The 15094-nt window shown below is 43.1% G+C and overlaps 1 protein-coding gene across 3 annotated transcripts in view; it reads left to right on the top strand.

Annotated features, from left to right (window-relative positions):
- Nucleotides 1-4058: 4058 nt before the first annotated feature.
- The window catches only part of LOC137311581 (DNA topoisomerase 1-like), a 105692-nt gene continuing 94656 nt past the window's right edge, over nt 4059-15094 (top strand). For all 3 annotated transcript variants that reach the window (XM_067978705.1, XM_067978706.1, XM_067978704.1), the window contains exons 1-2: nt 4059-4174; nt 4308-4347. In XM_067978705.1, the coding sequence (XP_067834806.1) occupies nt 4142-4174; nt 4308-4347 (73 nt within the window). In that variant the 5' untranslated portion in view covers nt 4059-4141. The remainder of the gene's footprint in view (nt 4175-4307; nt 4348-15094) is intronic.

The raw sequence follows: 15094 nt of genomic DNA, 5'->3' as shown, positions 1-15094 counted from the left end.
TGGGGTGATGCTGCTGGCGCTAACCCTGTCAGGTATGTCTGTTCAGGCCGGCACGTGTGTGCACCTGCGAACGTTCCTGTGGGTGCTCGGGAACAGTACTTCCCTCCTTACCCTGACTTCTTCCACGAGGACCTCCAGGAATGCATCAGAAAACCTAGGGGAAGTTGTCTGACTCATCTCTGGTGCCACAATTGTTTTCAGTACTGCTGAAGCAAAATTCAAAGCAACCTCCCTTTAAGAGGTGCATTCCTGTTAAGTAGATCTTGGGAGGCCTTCCAGAAATTGTGCACGTCAAGTGGAAGGGCTGCCCCATTCCCGACGTGATTGGGTGGGACCATCAATGATATTGAAATGAGGCCTGGGTGTTAAAATCACCCGAGCCTCACGTGGCAAAGTCATGAGGCTTCCCATTTGCCCTGCCCCCTGCCCACACTATTCGTGCCCCAAGTTAAAATTTGGATAGATCTCTGATGAGTCAGTTGGAAAATTCACATGGTCTGGAACTGCACAAGTGAACTTGGTTCAATCCTTGATTTAAAAAAAAATTGTTCTCAGGATGTGAGTGATACTGACAAGGCAGTATTTATTGGTCAAACCTAGTTGCCCTGAGGGCATTTAAAGTCAACCATATATTGTGGACTGAAGTCACAAGAAGGCCAAACAAGGTAGAGGTGGCAGGTTCCCTTCCCTGAAAGACATTAGTGAACCAGTTCAGTTTTTTCAAGTGCTAGCCTACAAATTACCAGATTTGTTGAATTCAATTTTACAGCTTGACATGGTGGGATTTAAACTCATGACCTCTAGGATGCTAGTCCATTACCAAAACCATTACACTATTATACCAAGGTTACCAGCCATGGCTCTGGTGAGGGATTATCAAGTGGCCTCAAAACTTTTGATTTAGGGAAGGGGAAAAATAATCAGCCCAGGTCACACGCCTGATCCCTATCCAGCAACCATAGCTAGAAAGTATAGGTGTACAGATATTAGGTGAGGATAGGATCAGGTTTGGTTGTAAAAAGCCTACCAACATTGTCTTTAATTTTTGCATTCAGGATAGTTGGTTTAAAGATATACTGAAGGTCAGCTGGCCTTGAAATCACATCCCAGTATAAGTCAGTGGGTGTGCGCAGGAGTGTGAAGTGGAGCATGTGTGCATCTGGGGAAAGGTGGTGGGAACTGAGCATATCTGCGCGGGGTAGGGCGGTGGGGGTGCTGGTGGTAATAGTATGCATGAGTAGGTGAGGTAAGCTTGCGCGTACCTACAGAGGAGTGAGTGATACCGACTCTAGAAGTGACAACTCAAGATTTTGAAAATGAGGTATCACCATCTGATAGGAATAATAACAATAATAGTATAATACTTCCACTTACCACCAAAATTTATCATCAAAATTTCTCATGGTGCGTCAACAACAACTTGCATTTATATAGCATCTTTGACGCAGTAAAACATCCCAAGGCGTTTTACAGGAGAGTTATACCGACCCACACAAAAAGATATTAGATTGGGTGGAAAGAGATTGGTTTTAAGGAGCATCTTAAAAGGGAGAGAGGTAGAGAGGTTTAAGGAGGGAATTCCAGAGCTTAGGGTCCAGACAGCTGTAGGCACGGCCACCAATGATGGAGCAATTGTAATTGGGGATGCGCAGGAGGCCAGAATATGAGGACTGCAGCGATCTTGGACGGTTGTGGGGCTGGAGGAGGTTACAGAGATAGGGAGGAGCGAGGCCATGGAGAGATATGAAAAGGATGAGAATTTTTAAATCGAGGCATTGCTGGACCGGGAGTCAACGTAGGTCAGTGAACACAGGGGTGATGGGAGAACGGGACTTGGTGCAAGTTAGGATATGGGCAGCAGAGTTTTAGATGAGCTCAAGTTTATGGAGGGTGGTAGATGGGAGGCTGGCCAGGAGAGCTTTGGACTAGTCAAGTCTAGAGGTAACAAAGGCATGGATATGGGTTTAAGTAGCAGATGAGATGATGGGGCAGAGACGGGCGATGTTACGGAGGAAGTAGGCGGTCTTGGTGATGGAGCTGATATGGTCGGAAGCTCATCTCAGGGTCAAATAGGATGCCAAGGTTGCAAACGGCCTGGTTCAACCTAAGACAGTGGCCAGGGGGAGGGATGGAGTTGGTGGCTAGGGAACGGAGTTTGTGGCAGTGAATGAAGACAATGGCTTCAGTTTTCCCGATATTTAGTTGAGGAAATTTTTGCTCATCCAGTACTGGATGTCGAACAAGCAGTGTGACAGTGGAGGGGTCGAGAGAGATGGTGGTGAGGTAGAGCTGGGTGTCGTCAGCGTACATGTAGAATCTGGCGTTGTGTTTTCCGATGATGTCACCGAGGGGCCGAATGTAGTTGAGAAATAGGTAGGTTTTAAGGAGCATCTTAAAAGGAGAGGGGGAGAGGTTCAGAGAGAGAATTCCAGAGCTTAGGGCCTAGGTGGCTGAAGGCATGGCTGCCAATTCAAAGAATGAATTACATTAATTTATTGTTATGTAGGCAAACACAGTCATAACTTTTTATGTCTTTTATAAAGGAGAAAGATATCACATTTAACATTTAGACTGTTGGCAAGTCCAGGGAAATAAATGTCTTCCTGGGCCAACCAGGAATAATCTATGTTATTTATGTTTTTATATGATTACTAGCTGAAACAAAAAGATACTGTTTCTAGATTTTTGTTTTCCTGCCTAACATGGCCTTGCCTTTTCCTATCTCTGTAACCTCCTCCAGCCCTCCATGAACTCTGTGTTCCTCCAACTCTGACCTTTTGTGCATCCCCCACTTCTTTTGCCCCACCATTGGCAGCCGTGCCTTCAGCCGCCTAGGCCCTAAGCTCTTTAGTTCCCTCCCTAAACCTCTCCGACTCTCTACCTCTCGCTCCTCCTTTAATAAGCTCCTTAAAACATACCTCTTTGGCCACGCTTTTGGTCACCTGTCCGAATGTCTCCTTCTTTGGCTCCTTGTCAATTTTTGTCTGGTTACACTCCTGTGAAGCGCCTTGGGACGTTTTGCTATGTTTAAGGCTCTACATAAATGCAAGTTGTTGTTGTATGGCTCCAGTAATTCTCTGGTACCTCACCCAAATGGCCATTCTTTGCATGTGAGTTTAGACAGAAAGTGTTGTCAGGCTGTTCCTTTACAGAGCCTAAACTGAACGCATCCTCTCCTGATGTCCATTTTCTAGCAGGGTGGGCACTAACCGGAGAGTAGCAGTGGGAACACTGGCTGATTTTTCTCTTTCTTAGCAGTAAATAGAAGTATTAATGTTGGGTAAATGACCTTGTGTGTCAGTCACAAACATAATGGTGACATCTTCACTCTGCCTAAGAACAGTTCATCAATCTCCTCTCAATCTCAAGGAACACTGTTGTTTACATATGTTTGTGGAACCCATTTGGATAGTTTTATTTTACTTTCAGAAAGACATAAAAGAAATATGTACGTGTGTTTTTAAACCAGCAATAGGTATCATGGTAGACAGTATTAAATGGCCAGTGGTCGCAATCGAATTATATAACTTGGGACTTCAGCGATATTGAATTGCATGTCTTTAATTGTAGGGCTTTTGATTATATTTCAGCCTTGCTCCTTGCATTTGTAGACAGGCACACTGGCAGACACCATTATTTGCAAATTATAATTTTTCAACTTTGATACTGTTAATGATATTCTGTGTTATTTACTTATAATGAAAAAAATGTTAAAAATAGAGTGGGACTCGTGTATACAAACATACACAGAATTCATCTATATTGTATATGCGTTATAGTTAAGATGAATTGATAAAGCCTAATACGACATAAGAGTATGTTAAGGTACATTTGTATATACATAAAAACAAGTCTATATCAGTATAAATATTTAGTGTTATATATGAGGTTATAAAAAATCCTGTATAATTTACAAACAATCGTTTTAAAGATAAAAAGTGAACAGTAACTATTTTTAATTTTAAAAAATAAACAACATTATGTAGTGCTGTGCGGGGGGGGGAGGTCAAGTCGGGAACATGCGCAGTGCGTCCATTTTGGCACTTAGTGCAGGTTATAAGAGAGGGCGAGCAGCAGCGGCGCGGTAGCAGTTTGCGTTCAGTTTAGAATCAAATTAACGGCTTTGTGACCATTAAACATAATGAACGGAAATGTCCCGTTAACTACATCGGAGGTGAGAGGTTTAAATAAAAGAAAAAAGGTTCTCACTGTGATTAAATTAATTTCTCCCCCTCCCCCTCCCCCCCCCCCCCTGTTATTTTATTATTTTTTATTTTAAAGTTCTGATATTTGTGTCTGTCCCGCAGGGAGAGAGTTTACTTCAGGACTCGGGCTCCTCCTCGAGCGGTGAGTAGGATTTTTCTCTCGGAGTCCCGCCGGGTGTCGAATGGCGCTTTCCCCTCTGGTATCTCCAGTATATGGGGGATGTCGCCCCAAGCTCGCCCCTCCGCCTTTCCTCTACCGGAGTCGGGTCGGAAAACCGTGAGTCGGCGCTTCTAGATTTGGTGTCAATCACCGCACGCACGCGCACCTCCTTCGCTCGTGCACGCGCGCACTCTTGCCACACATCCGTGGGTGCGCTCGGACACGCCCCGCTTCACATGCACTTTCCCTCCTCCCACTCCCCCCCGGCACTTTCCCTCCTCCCACTCCCCCCCGGCACTTTCCCTCCTCCCACTCCCCCCCGGCACTTTCCCTCCTCCCACTCCCCCCCGGCACTTTCCCTCCTCCCACTCCCCCCCGGCACTTTCCCTCCTCCCACTCCCCCCCGGCACTTTCCCTCCTCCCCTCCCCCCCCCCCCCTTGGCACTTTCCCTCCACCTCCACCCCCACCCTCCCCCCCCCCCCCTTGGCACTTTCCCTCCACCTCCACCCCCACCCCCCCCCCCCCTGGCACTTTCCCTCCTCTTCCCCCCCCACCCTGGCACTTTCCCTCCCCTTCCCCCCCCCCACCCCCCCCTGGCACTTTCCCTCCCCTTCCCCCCCCCTCCCCTCCCTGGTGGTACACCCCCCTCTCCTCCTCCTCTTCCCCCTGCCAGACCTCCCCCTGTGCCACGCCACCCTCACCACCATGTTCACCTCCATGTTGGCGATGTAGGGATGAAATGTGACAGATGGGCCCATGAACAAGGGAAGGACAGCAAGACAGTTTGAATGTAAAGGTGGTGATTAGGTGGATAGACTATCTGGTAAATTGGTGGAAAAGAATAATGCTGGTAAAATCAACAGGGAATTAGAGGAAGGATTGAAGAATGTGAGACAGAGAATGGTATAGTATTTTTTTGAGGTTTGAAACTGGCCAGATTGACTGCAGTAGTCTCTTAATCCTATTGCAATCGATTTTTGATAAATAGAAAAGCTTGATATCAGAAATTAAAATAGAAAATGTTGGAATTAACCATTGTCAGTTAGTGTCTGAGGGGCAGTAGTATAGCATTTCCTGCCGTACTACGCTTTGCTGAACGCTTATTGGAAAAATGTTTGTAGTATAGTTCCACAAAAATTTCACGTCGTTGATTTAAGTTTAATCTGAGTAGCGTAAAGTATGTACTAGAATTTGTAGTTTAAGAAACCTGCAGTTTTTATTGCTTTATTATTTTTAATAAATATTTCACATGCAAAGCAGGCATATTTAAGACCAATCAAGAAACAATAATAGAATAGTTAATGGCATTCAATAAATTTCAGACTGTTGGGAACCTGTTGTGATTGCGCAAAATAAATCGCACCTTGTAAAATACAACACAATACAAAAATCTGTTCATTTATTAATATGGGCCAAAAGAAATATAAGGAATTTTCCAGTACATGAACATAGTAATTTTTGAATTACTAAGTTATGTTTTTATAGAATTTACAATGTCTTCTATAGAAGATCCCACTTTTTTTTAAAAAATCTCTGCAACAGAATAATGAACCCAGCATGTAGTCATATTGACCATAAATCAAATGGATGACTAGCTATCGGGAACAGTCATAGAAAATATCTGCCATCTAGGTGCTACAAGGGAGCAGCCTCTTTGGCTTGTTCTCAGCTCCCAAGATCCTTGTAAAGCCAATGATAACAGCAGATCTGCATGAGGGACTGCAGCCAGGCCAGGAATTGCTGGTGAGGGCACATTGAAGAAAAAGCTGGGCAAGCTGATCATCTTCAGTTTGAGACAGTTTAATCTCCTTAAAAACATGGAAAATTGCAACAGAATCTTCCTTACAAACACCAGTTTTCCAGCAGTAAGATTCTGGACCATTCCTGAGCAAACACCTCTGCCTGATGGAACACTCAACACCCAGTGGTAACTGAGAACCTCACCAGTTTACCTTATTATCTGCAAACTCTACTTGAGCACCTGGGGATGATCTCATCAAGACTAATACCAAATTACAGCTGCTATGATTTTTGCAATCCCTGTCACTGAACCTGTTGCCAGAATAGTAGTCTGAGACGTTTTTATCCACTGGCGTGATGGATACTATACTTGTAGAAGTCTTTTAGTGATGGAAGGATGGGATCCAATCTTTGAATTGAGACCATAGCAGCCAGCATGTTCTTTCAGACTTGCCATGAGCTCTTTAGCAAGATGGAGAACAAATGGGTTCTAATGAATGTATAAGAGTTACACAGGCCTAAAAACAATTTGGCATTTCTATATTTTTTTGATGCAACTAGTCGATCTCGTGGCATTGTGCATAGGTAGTCAAGACCTAGTTCAAGTCAAACAGGGTAATAGGATGGGGGATAATTGGGCCAAGGTGGGGGAGGGACAGGAAGTAGGAGGAGGGGAGTGGGTAGGGGTGGAGGAAAACTATCTCACTGGTGGGTGGAACTACCTTGTGGGGTTTGGAAAACTACTGGGAGGTGGGGGGGTATGAATAGTTTCTTGGTGGGATGAATTGCCTCCGCGATGAGGGGGGTAGGAAAAGTTCCCCAACTGGAGCAGTTGGAATTGTACTTTAGTGGGAGAGTCTCCAATTTTTCACCGAATGAGGGGGTCCCTGCTTTTTTGTAACTTTGAAGAGGTTCTAATATTTTAGAAACTATACAGGTCCTGATTTTATTCCTTTTTAATGGACCCCAATCTTTTAAAAAGAAATAGACGCTAATTTTTCAAGCAGTGAAGAGGTTCAATATTTCAGCTTTGAAGAGGCCCTGATTTTTTTATTTAAAAAACCGGGACGCCTACATGTGCTGGCAAGATTTCTCCAGGTTTGTTCCTGAAATAAGGTATTAGGATGTTACTAACATTAGCAAAGCTTAACACTGAAAACCACTATTACCGTGCAGCCTATACGTGTAATGGGTATTGCAGGTAAATGTGGACACTTTTATAGTGTAGTTATCCATAGGACCAAGTTGAAGTAGGAGTTCTGAATGCATTTTGAAATGGAATATTGTGACCACCTATTTCAAATACTATTTCACAGTAGTAGGTGCCTCAGTACTGGATAACAGCGATTAATAGCTTTGTGAATGGTCTCTCCCTCAAGAAATGGAACTATCCAAAGATGGACCATTTTATCACAACAGAGAACAGATTGTTCTTTATGCTTGAGGTGTAGAGTTCATAGAGCCAAGTTCCTTGATGACTTGCATACGCTGGCTGGGAGCAATCCTGTATGACTGGTTTCCTCTCCCAGATCCTAGTTTTTCCACACTGGTCCTACAGCTCTTGTATTTAGACTTCTCTTTTTTTTTCCCCCCTGAGATTTTAAACAGATTTTGAGTTTTGGTACCATGGACTATCCAGTCTCTGGTTTTGTTGCAGAAAGTTATAACAGGTGATTATATTAACGTGCAGGAAAACTATAGAAGGTAAAAGAACAAAAAGTATCTAATTTAATTCAGCTTGCTCTGGTACAGGAGCTCAGAACATTTCCATCTACCTCATAAATTGCAGCAATTTCATATCCCTCAAATCAGTCTTCGTTTTAGGAATCAATTTTTGTTCTGAATATTTCAATTCTCTGCCTTTACGGAGTTCCATAAGTTGACTCTAATTCACCATCGTAATTCCTTATCCTATTTAACTCATGGTTTCTTTAATTTTGTGGTATCGCCTTGAATTTTTTTCTAGTTCAGCACCAAAACCTTCCTCCAGATCAACAATGTAAACTGTTTTTTAAGTATTAACAGTGGAACTTACTTGGTCTTGTAAGTTTCTTAGACATCCTAACATATTTGACTTGAATTGCTGATAAACAGCTTAACTTGTTAGATAGCTAGCTTCAATTGACCTCCGCACTCTGGAGCTAGTGAGGAGGGAAGCATGACAACCAGTAATTAGTTACCCCTGCTGGAAAGTGTACATATATGAATGTCTGCTGAGGACAGGATCACGCTTGGTTGAGATAGTCAATCCTGCCAACAGTGGTATCGTCTAGATTCGTGAGAAGAATGGCCACTTGGATGAGGTACTGGAGGATGGTTGGCACCTGCAGAACTGTATCTCTGTATAAATCGCTTCCTTCAGGAAAGAAGGGAAGAAAACCAGCAAAAACAAAAGAGAAGAGCACAGTTGAATTTTTCCTGCTGCACTTCAGCCCTTTATTGTATAATAATTTGCATATTATCAATAATATGTTTCTGTATATTTCATATTGAGTTAGTGCATCGCACTGAGAAAATTGCAAAGGAAATTATATAAATAAATCTTGTGTTCTAACTCATCCTAGTTATGTGTCTATATTGGGGTCTTGCTAAATTGATGGGTAATCTACAGTAACCTGATAAATTGAGTTCAGGTTTGCTCAAGCTTGTATTTCTCAGGAAACAATTTGATTAAGGAGCCTATATCCACACTCCTCATAATTCATGACATTTAGACATAAAAATCTAACTTCTGAGGCATAGACTTGAGTGACGACAGTCATCATGGCTGAAAACTTCTTTTCCTATAGAATTGAGTTGGTTTTGTAGAATGTGATTGGTTGTTACTTTTTTTGCGCCATTATGATATCTGTGGAGAATGGGATTGAAAACAAGAATATTTAACATGGATTTGTTTTTTTCAGGGGAAGTGTGGGTGGTCCATGATAAAATAATTATACTTGGATTCTAGATAATGTGGGCTTGATGGGCTGACTGGCCTTTCCCTTGATTTTCTTGCATGCCTGTAGTTTTGCACCATTATGTGTCTGTAATATCTGTTTTCTGCTTTCTAATTGGCGTACATTAGGGTGTTCCACGGGGGTGGTGGTGGTGTGTGTGTCTACCCTTACCCGGTCTGGCCTATATGTGCCTCCAGTCGCACACTAACGCAGTTCACTCTTTTCTGCCTTCCTGATGTGGCTTAGCAAGCCCCGCAGTTGTATCAAACCACTCACCACATGGACTGCAGCGATTCACGAAGAAAGCCCAACATCACCATCACCTCAAGACAATTGGAGATGGGCAATAAATGTCGGCTTTGCCCGCGACGGCCACATCTCGAGAATGAATTAAAATATCATTCTTTATCATCAAAGCAATGCCTTCACCTCTCTATGTAGGTCTGTTTGATCATAGCATTACTCTGCTGTCAGCCATGTTTCTGAAATTGATCACAATTTGTATTTATTAGTGCCTTTTAATATAGAAAACATCCCATGGCACTTTGCAGAAGAGAGACAGACAGACAGTGAGTAGTAGTAGAAGAGTTAAGACCACAAGCATTGTCAAAAAAATGTTTTGAAAGAAGTTGAACGTAGCAGCAAAGCGGAGGCTTTTAAAAGGAGGGTTTTAAGAGATTATGGCCAAGCTGACTGAAGGCTGTGCCATCAATGAAGGAGTGGAGGAAGGGGGAGATGCAGAGGCCAGAATTGGTGGAACGAAAGGCACAAGCTGGAATGAAAGGCTGGAGAAAGCAGATACAAGGTAAGGTGAATCCATGCGGGAATTGTAAATGCAGATGAGAATTTTGAATTTCAAGTGTTGGGGAATGGAGCTAATGTACATTTCAGAGAATAAGTGATGCAGAACTGGTGTAGGACAGGATGTGGGAAATTGAGTTTTGAATTAGTTTATTTAGGGTTCAGGGATGACATTGAGGAGGGCATTGGAGACATTCACTTATACGATCATTAAATTCTTGTATAAAACACCATTTGATGCTCAAATGGCTCATTGGTAAGTAGATCTCCTTGAACAGTACTTCTCAGACGCTACTTTATCACATAACTGCTGTTTGCTAATTGAGACATTATACTTGCAATACCACTTTCAAGGTCAGTAAGGAATATAATGGATCTTAGATATTGTGTTGCAGTTTGCTCAATTAGAATTACTAACATTGATGGATACCTTTTTTGTTTTCCCATGAACTATCAGATCTAACCCACAACTTTGTCTTGAGTTGCAGGTGCTTTAATTTTATCTAAAAGTCTTGAGGGACTGCATAAAAATGTTTTCTGAACTCTAGATATTGTATGTTCATGAGCAACCTGCCTTTCAGAAATGTATGGATTACCACACAGAAGTAGGCCATTCAGCCCATCATAGCTATGCTGGCTCTTTGCTAAAGCAATTGAAAACTAACACTGCAATTCTGCTGTCTTTCATAGCCTCTGCTTCAAATGTTTACCGACTCTATCCTCTGCCCTCCCAACTACTCCCTGTGACAAAGAACTCCATGCACTAGCCACTTTATACATCAAGAAATTCCTCCTAATCCCCTTCTTACTCTCTTAATGACAATTTTATATTGATGATCCTTTACCCTAGTTGCAATATCAAAACCTTTCGTAATTTTAAAAACCTTTTTTACTCTTGCTAGATGTATTTGAATTGCTTCCTTTACAGTAAATTCCACCTTTTCTACCATAGCATGCTAAGCTAACAGTCCTGTTGTTCCCAAGATTGTGATTCTAACTGTTAATATTGAAATCATATTTCCTATTTCAGGTTCTACAGTGTCCTCTCTGTATTCAATGATTAGTAACATTTCTTGCACTGCATCCTGTACTTCTGCCCTTATTCATTTTAGTACTCTTGGATTATTTATAGACCTGGATGAACCTTCATTTACTGCAGTTTATTAATGACTATTCAAAGCTGACTTCTGTTCGCTTCATAAACCCAGATACATTCCCATCACCTCCTTTACCTAAGAGAAATTTTTTATTGGCCAGTTAGGTGTGTTGAGGTGCAGAAACTCATTATCATGACCACTACAAGACTTCCTTTACTGTCTCACAGCTCTAATCCGTAAGGGGTCTATCTGTTCAATTTTTCCATTCTTTCCAAGCCTATTTTTTCAAATAGTTTTCTTTTTAAACTTTGTCTAATTTAAGAGTCAGTAAACTAAGTTTCTAAAATTGCACACAGGCAATCTCCCTTGGGGGTATGTCTCAATTACTCCAATGAGTTTAAACAGAGGTTGGTGCATAACACTGGTAAGGTTCCTGCTGCTTGTCCAGCTAGGACCATCCTACAAACTTGCAGGGCTATCAAGAACCGAATGGGAGCAGTCTAATCAGGCAGTCAATTATCAACAATGTCCTTGGAGTACTGTGAACCTGTCCATCTTGAGTATCTGATCACTCAGTCTGCCATATAGGATTGACTGTTCCAATGTTCCATTGCCAAGCTAACTTCCATCATGGAGCTAACTCTACCCCAAAGAAGCCCTTCTTATTACAATCAGTGGTATAAACTGGGCGACATGGACATGTTGGGCCGAAGGGCCTGTTTCCATGTTGTAATCTTCTATGATTCTATAAAGATGATGATCCATAGTTGATCATAAGACAACTGGGGAAAGTGATTTTGAGCCCTTGCTAGGCTGTCAGCAGATACCAGCAAAATGGTAAGCTATCACCCTCCTGACTGCAGCAAGGTCACATACTATATCACATCAAATGGTGCTACTAACCTTTCTCTAATGAAGACCACTACAAGACTTCCTTTACCGTCTCACAGCTCTAATCCGTAAGGGGTCTATCTGTTCAATTTTTCCATTCTTTCCAAGCCTATCTTTTCAAATAGTTTTCTTTTTAAACTTTGTCTAATTTGCAATCTGACTACTTTTCCTAAAAATTACTTTTTGTTTTTTCTTTACTCCAGCCTCCCTTACTCAAGCCTTTGATGTTTTTATATAAAAAAAATCCCATAATTAATGTGCATACTCAGTTTGATAGTTAATTGCAGTACTTGAAAGTACAACATTCTGTTTGGCTGACAGTTGCATGTTGAAACTCAATCGGAGATATCCCCAATGAGAAGTTCTTAATATGTGGTAGCATGACATCAGTCACCTCCTTTAGTGTGTCACTGGCAGCAGAGATTTCTTTGCTATTGCTGGATTTTTTGCAAATGATATAGTGAGTAGTAATGAAAACCAGGAAGCACTCTAAACAAAACTTAATTGAGCAGTAACAAAGCCCTATATCTTTACTTGGAAATTAAGACTCGGGCCTATTTGAGGGACTTGGCCTCTTAGAAGTAGAACATTTCAACTTTAGCTAAAGGTGCTGAATTGCATACTTTTTCCAAATGTCCCTTCTCATGAAGGTGATGATTCATGCTGAAGAATCATTCCACAGTGGCTGGTAGCACTCGGGTACCCCGCTTAAGAGGCCATACTTCGTATTTAAGATAAGACTGCAACTATTGGATGGCTGTTCTACCTTGGGGGCATCACAGTTGAGTTCATTCTTCTCACCAGATGGCATGAACATTTTCCAAAAGATCTTTATGAAGTTTGCTTTCATCAAGGTAAGGAATGTTAGTTCAAGGAAATAGAGTGCTTTTAATTTTTGGTACCTAGTTTCAATATCAACTGCCTTAAGGTCCCTATGGTTCAGTGAACTTCTTCCGCAAAGACGTGGTGAGTGTATTCTCTGGTATGTAGTTGAGTCATACAGATCTGAAAAGGGGCTAGTTTGATAGCTGTGCTATCAGCCAAGATTCCAGACTTCTCCATCACCATCCCTGGGTATGTCCGCGCTCATCAGTTGGATAGACTAACCAGAGGTGGCGGTATATGGGTATTCAGGCAGGTAGACATGGCTCTGGTGGTTCTCAACACTGACTCAAGTCTCATAGCTTCAGGTAAAACAAGGCCAGGGCAACCTGCTTATTACCATTTACCGCATCCCTCTCAACTGAAAAATTGGTGGTACTTCATATTGAACACCACTTAGAGGAAGCACTTAAGGAAGCAAGGCTACAGAATTTACTCTAGATGGGAGACTTCAATGTTCACCACTAAGTGGGGCTTGGCATTTCCACCCCTGGCCAAGTCCTGATAGATATAGCTGCCAGACTGGGCCTGCATCAGATGGTGAGGGAACAAACATGAGGGAATAACCTACTTGATCTTGTCCTCACCAAACTACCTGATGCTGATTCTTCTGGCTGCAATAGTGGGTTGAGAATGGATCTGGCCCAGGTAAATTGGAATCAAAGATCGGCAGGCAAAACTGTTATTGAAAATGGGCAGCCTTTAAAGAGGAGATGGTTTGGGTATAGTCTAGGTACATTCCCACGAGGGGGAAAGGTTGGGTAACCAAAGCTAGAGCACTCTGGATGACAAGAGAGATAGAGAGTAAGATGAAGCAGAAAAAAAGAGGCATATGACAGATGTCAGGTTGATAATACAAGTGAGAACCAGACTGAATATAGAAAGTACAGAGAAGTGAAAAAGGAAATTAAGAGGAGCAAAGAGAGAGTGAGAATAGACTGGTGGCTAACATAAAAGGGAATCCAAAAGTCTTCTATAGGCATATAAATAGTAAATGGGTAGTGAGAGGTGGGGTGGGGCCGATTAGGGACCAAAAAGGAGATCTACACATGGAGGCAGAGGGCATGGCTGAGGTACTAAATGTGTACTTTGCATCTGTCTTTATCAAGGAAGATGATGCTGCCAAAGTCACAGTAAAAGAGGAGGTAGTTGAGAAACTAAAAATTGATAGAGGAGGGACTAGAAAGGCTGGCTGTACTTAAAGTAGTTAAGTCTCCCGATCCAGATGAGATGTTTTTTTTTATTCGTTCACGGGATGTGGGTGTCGCTGGCAAGGCCGGCATTTATTGCCCATCCCTAATTGCCCTTGAGAAGGTGGTGGTGAGCCACCTTCTTGAACCGCTGCAGTCCGTGTGGTGACGGTTCTCCCACAGTGCTGTTAGGAAGGGAGTTCCAGGATTTTGACCCAGCGACAATGAAGGAACGGTGATATATTTCCAAGTCGGGATGGTGTATGACTTGGAGGGGAACGTGCAGGTGGTGTTGTTCCCATGCGCCTGCTGCCCTTGTCCTTCTAGGTGGTAGAGGTCGCGGGTTTGGGAGGTGCTGTCGAAGAAGCCTTGGCGAGTTGCTGCAGTGCATCCTGTGGATGGTGCACACTGCAGCCACAGTGCGCCGGTGGTGAAGGGAGTGAATGTTTAGGGTGGTGGATGGGGTGCCAATCAAGCGGGCTGCTTTATCTTGGATGGTGTCGAGCTTCTTGAGTGTTGTTGGAGCTGCACTCATCCAGGCAAGTGGAGAGTATTCCATCACACTCCTGACTTGTGCCTTGTAGATGGTGGAAAGGCTTTGGGGAGTCAGGAGGTGAGTCACTCGCCGCAGAATACCCAGCCTCTGACCTGCTCTCGTAGCCACAGTATTTATATGGCTGGTCCAGTTAAGTTTCTGGTCAATGGTGACCCCCAGGATGTTGATGGTGGGGGATTCGGCGATGGTAATGCCGTTGAATGTTAAGGGGAGGTGGTTGGACTCTCTCTTGTTGGAGATGGTCATTGCCTGGCACTTATCTGGCGCGAATGTTACTTGCCACTTATCAGCCCAAGCCTGGATGTTGTCCAGGTCTTGCTGCATGCGGGCTCGGACTGCTTCATTATCTGAGGGGTTGCGAATGGAACTGAACACTGCAGTCATCAGCGAACATCCCCATTTCTGACCTTATGATGGAGGGAAGGTCATTGATGAAGCAGCTGAAGATGGTTGGGCCTAGGACACTGCCCTGAGGAACTCCTGCAGCAATGCCCTGGGGCTGAGATGCTTGGCCTCCAACAACCACTACCATCTTCCTTTGTGCTAGGTATGACTCCAGCCACTGGAGAGTTTTCCCCCTGATTCCCATTGACTTCAATTTTACTAGGGCTCCTTGGTGCCACACTCGGTCA

The sequence above is a fragment of the Heptranchias perlo genome, chromosome 3, assembly GCF_035084215.1.
Source record: "Heptranchias perlo isolate sHepPer1 chromosome 3, sHepPer1.hap1, whole genome shotgun sequence".
NCBI classification, from domain to species: Eukaryota; Metazoa; Chordata; class Chondrichthyes; order Hexanchiformes; family Hexanchidae; genus Heptranchias; species Heptranchias perlo.
This window is presented reverse-complemented; position numbering and strand designations above follow the sequence as displayed.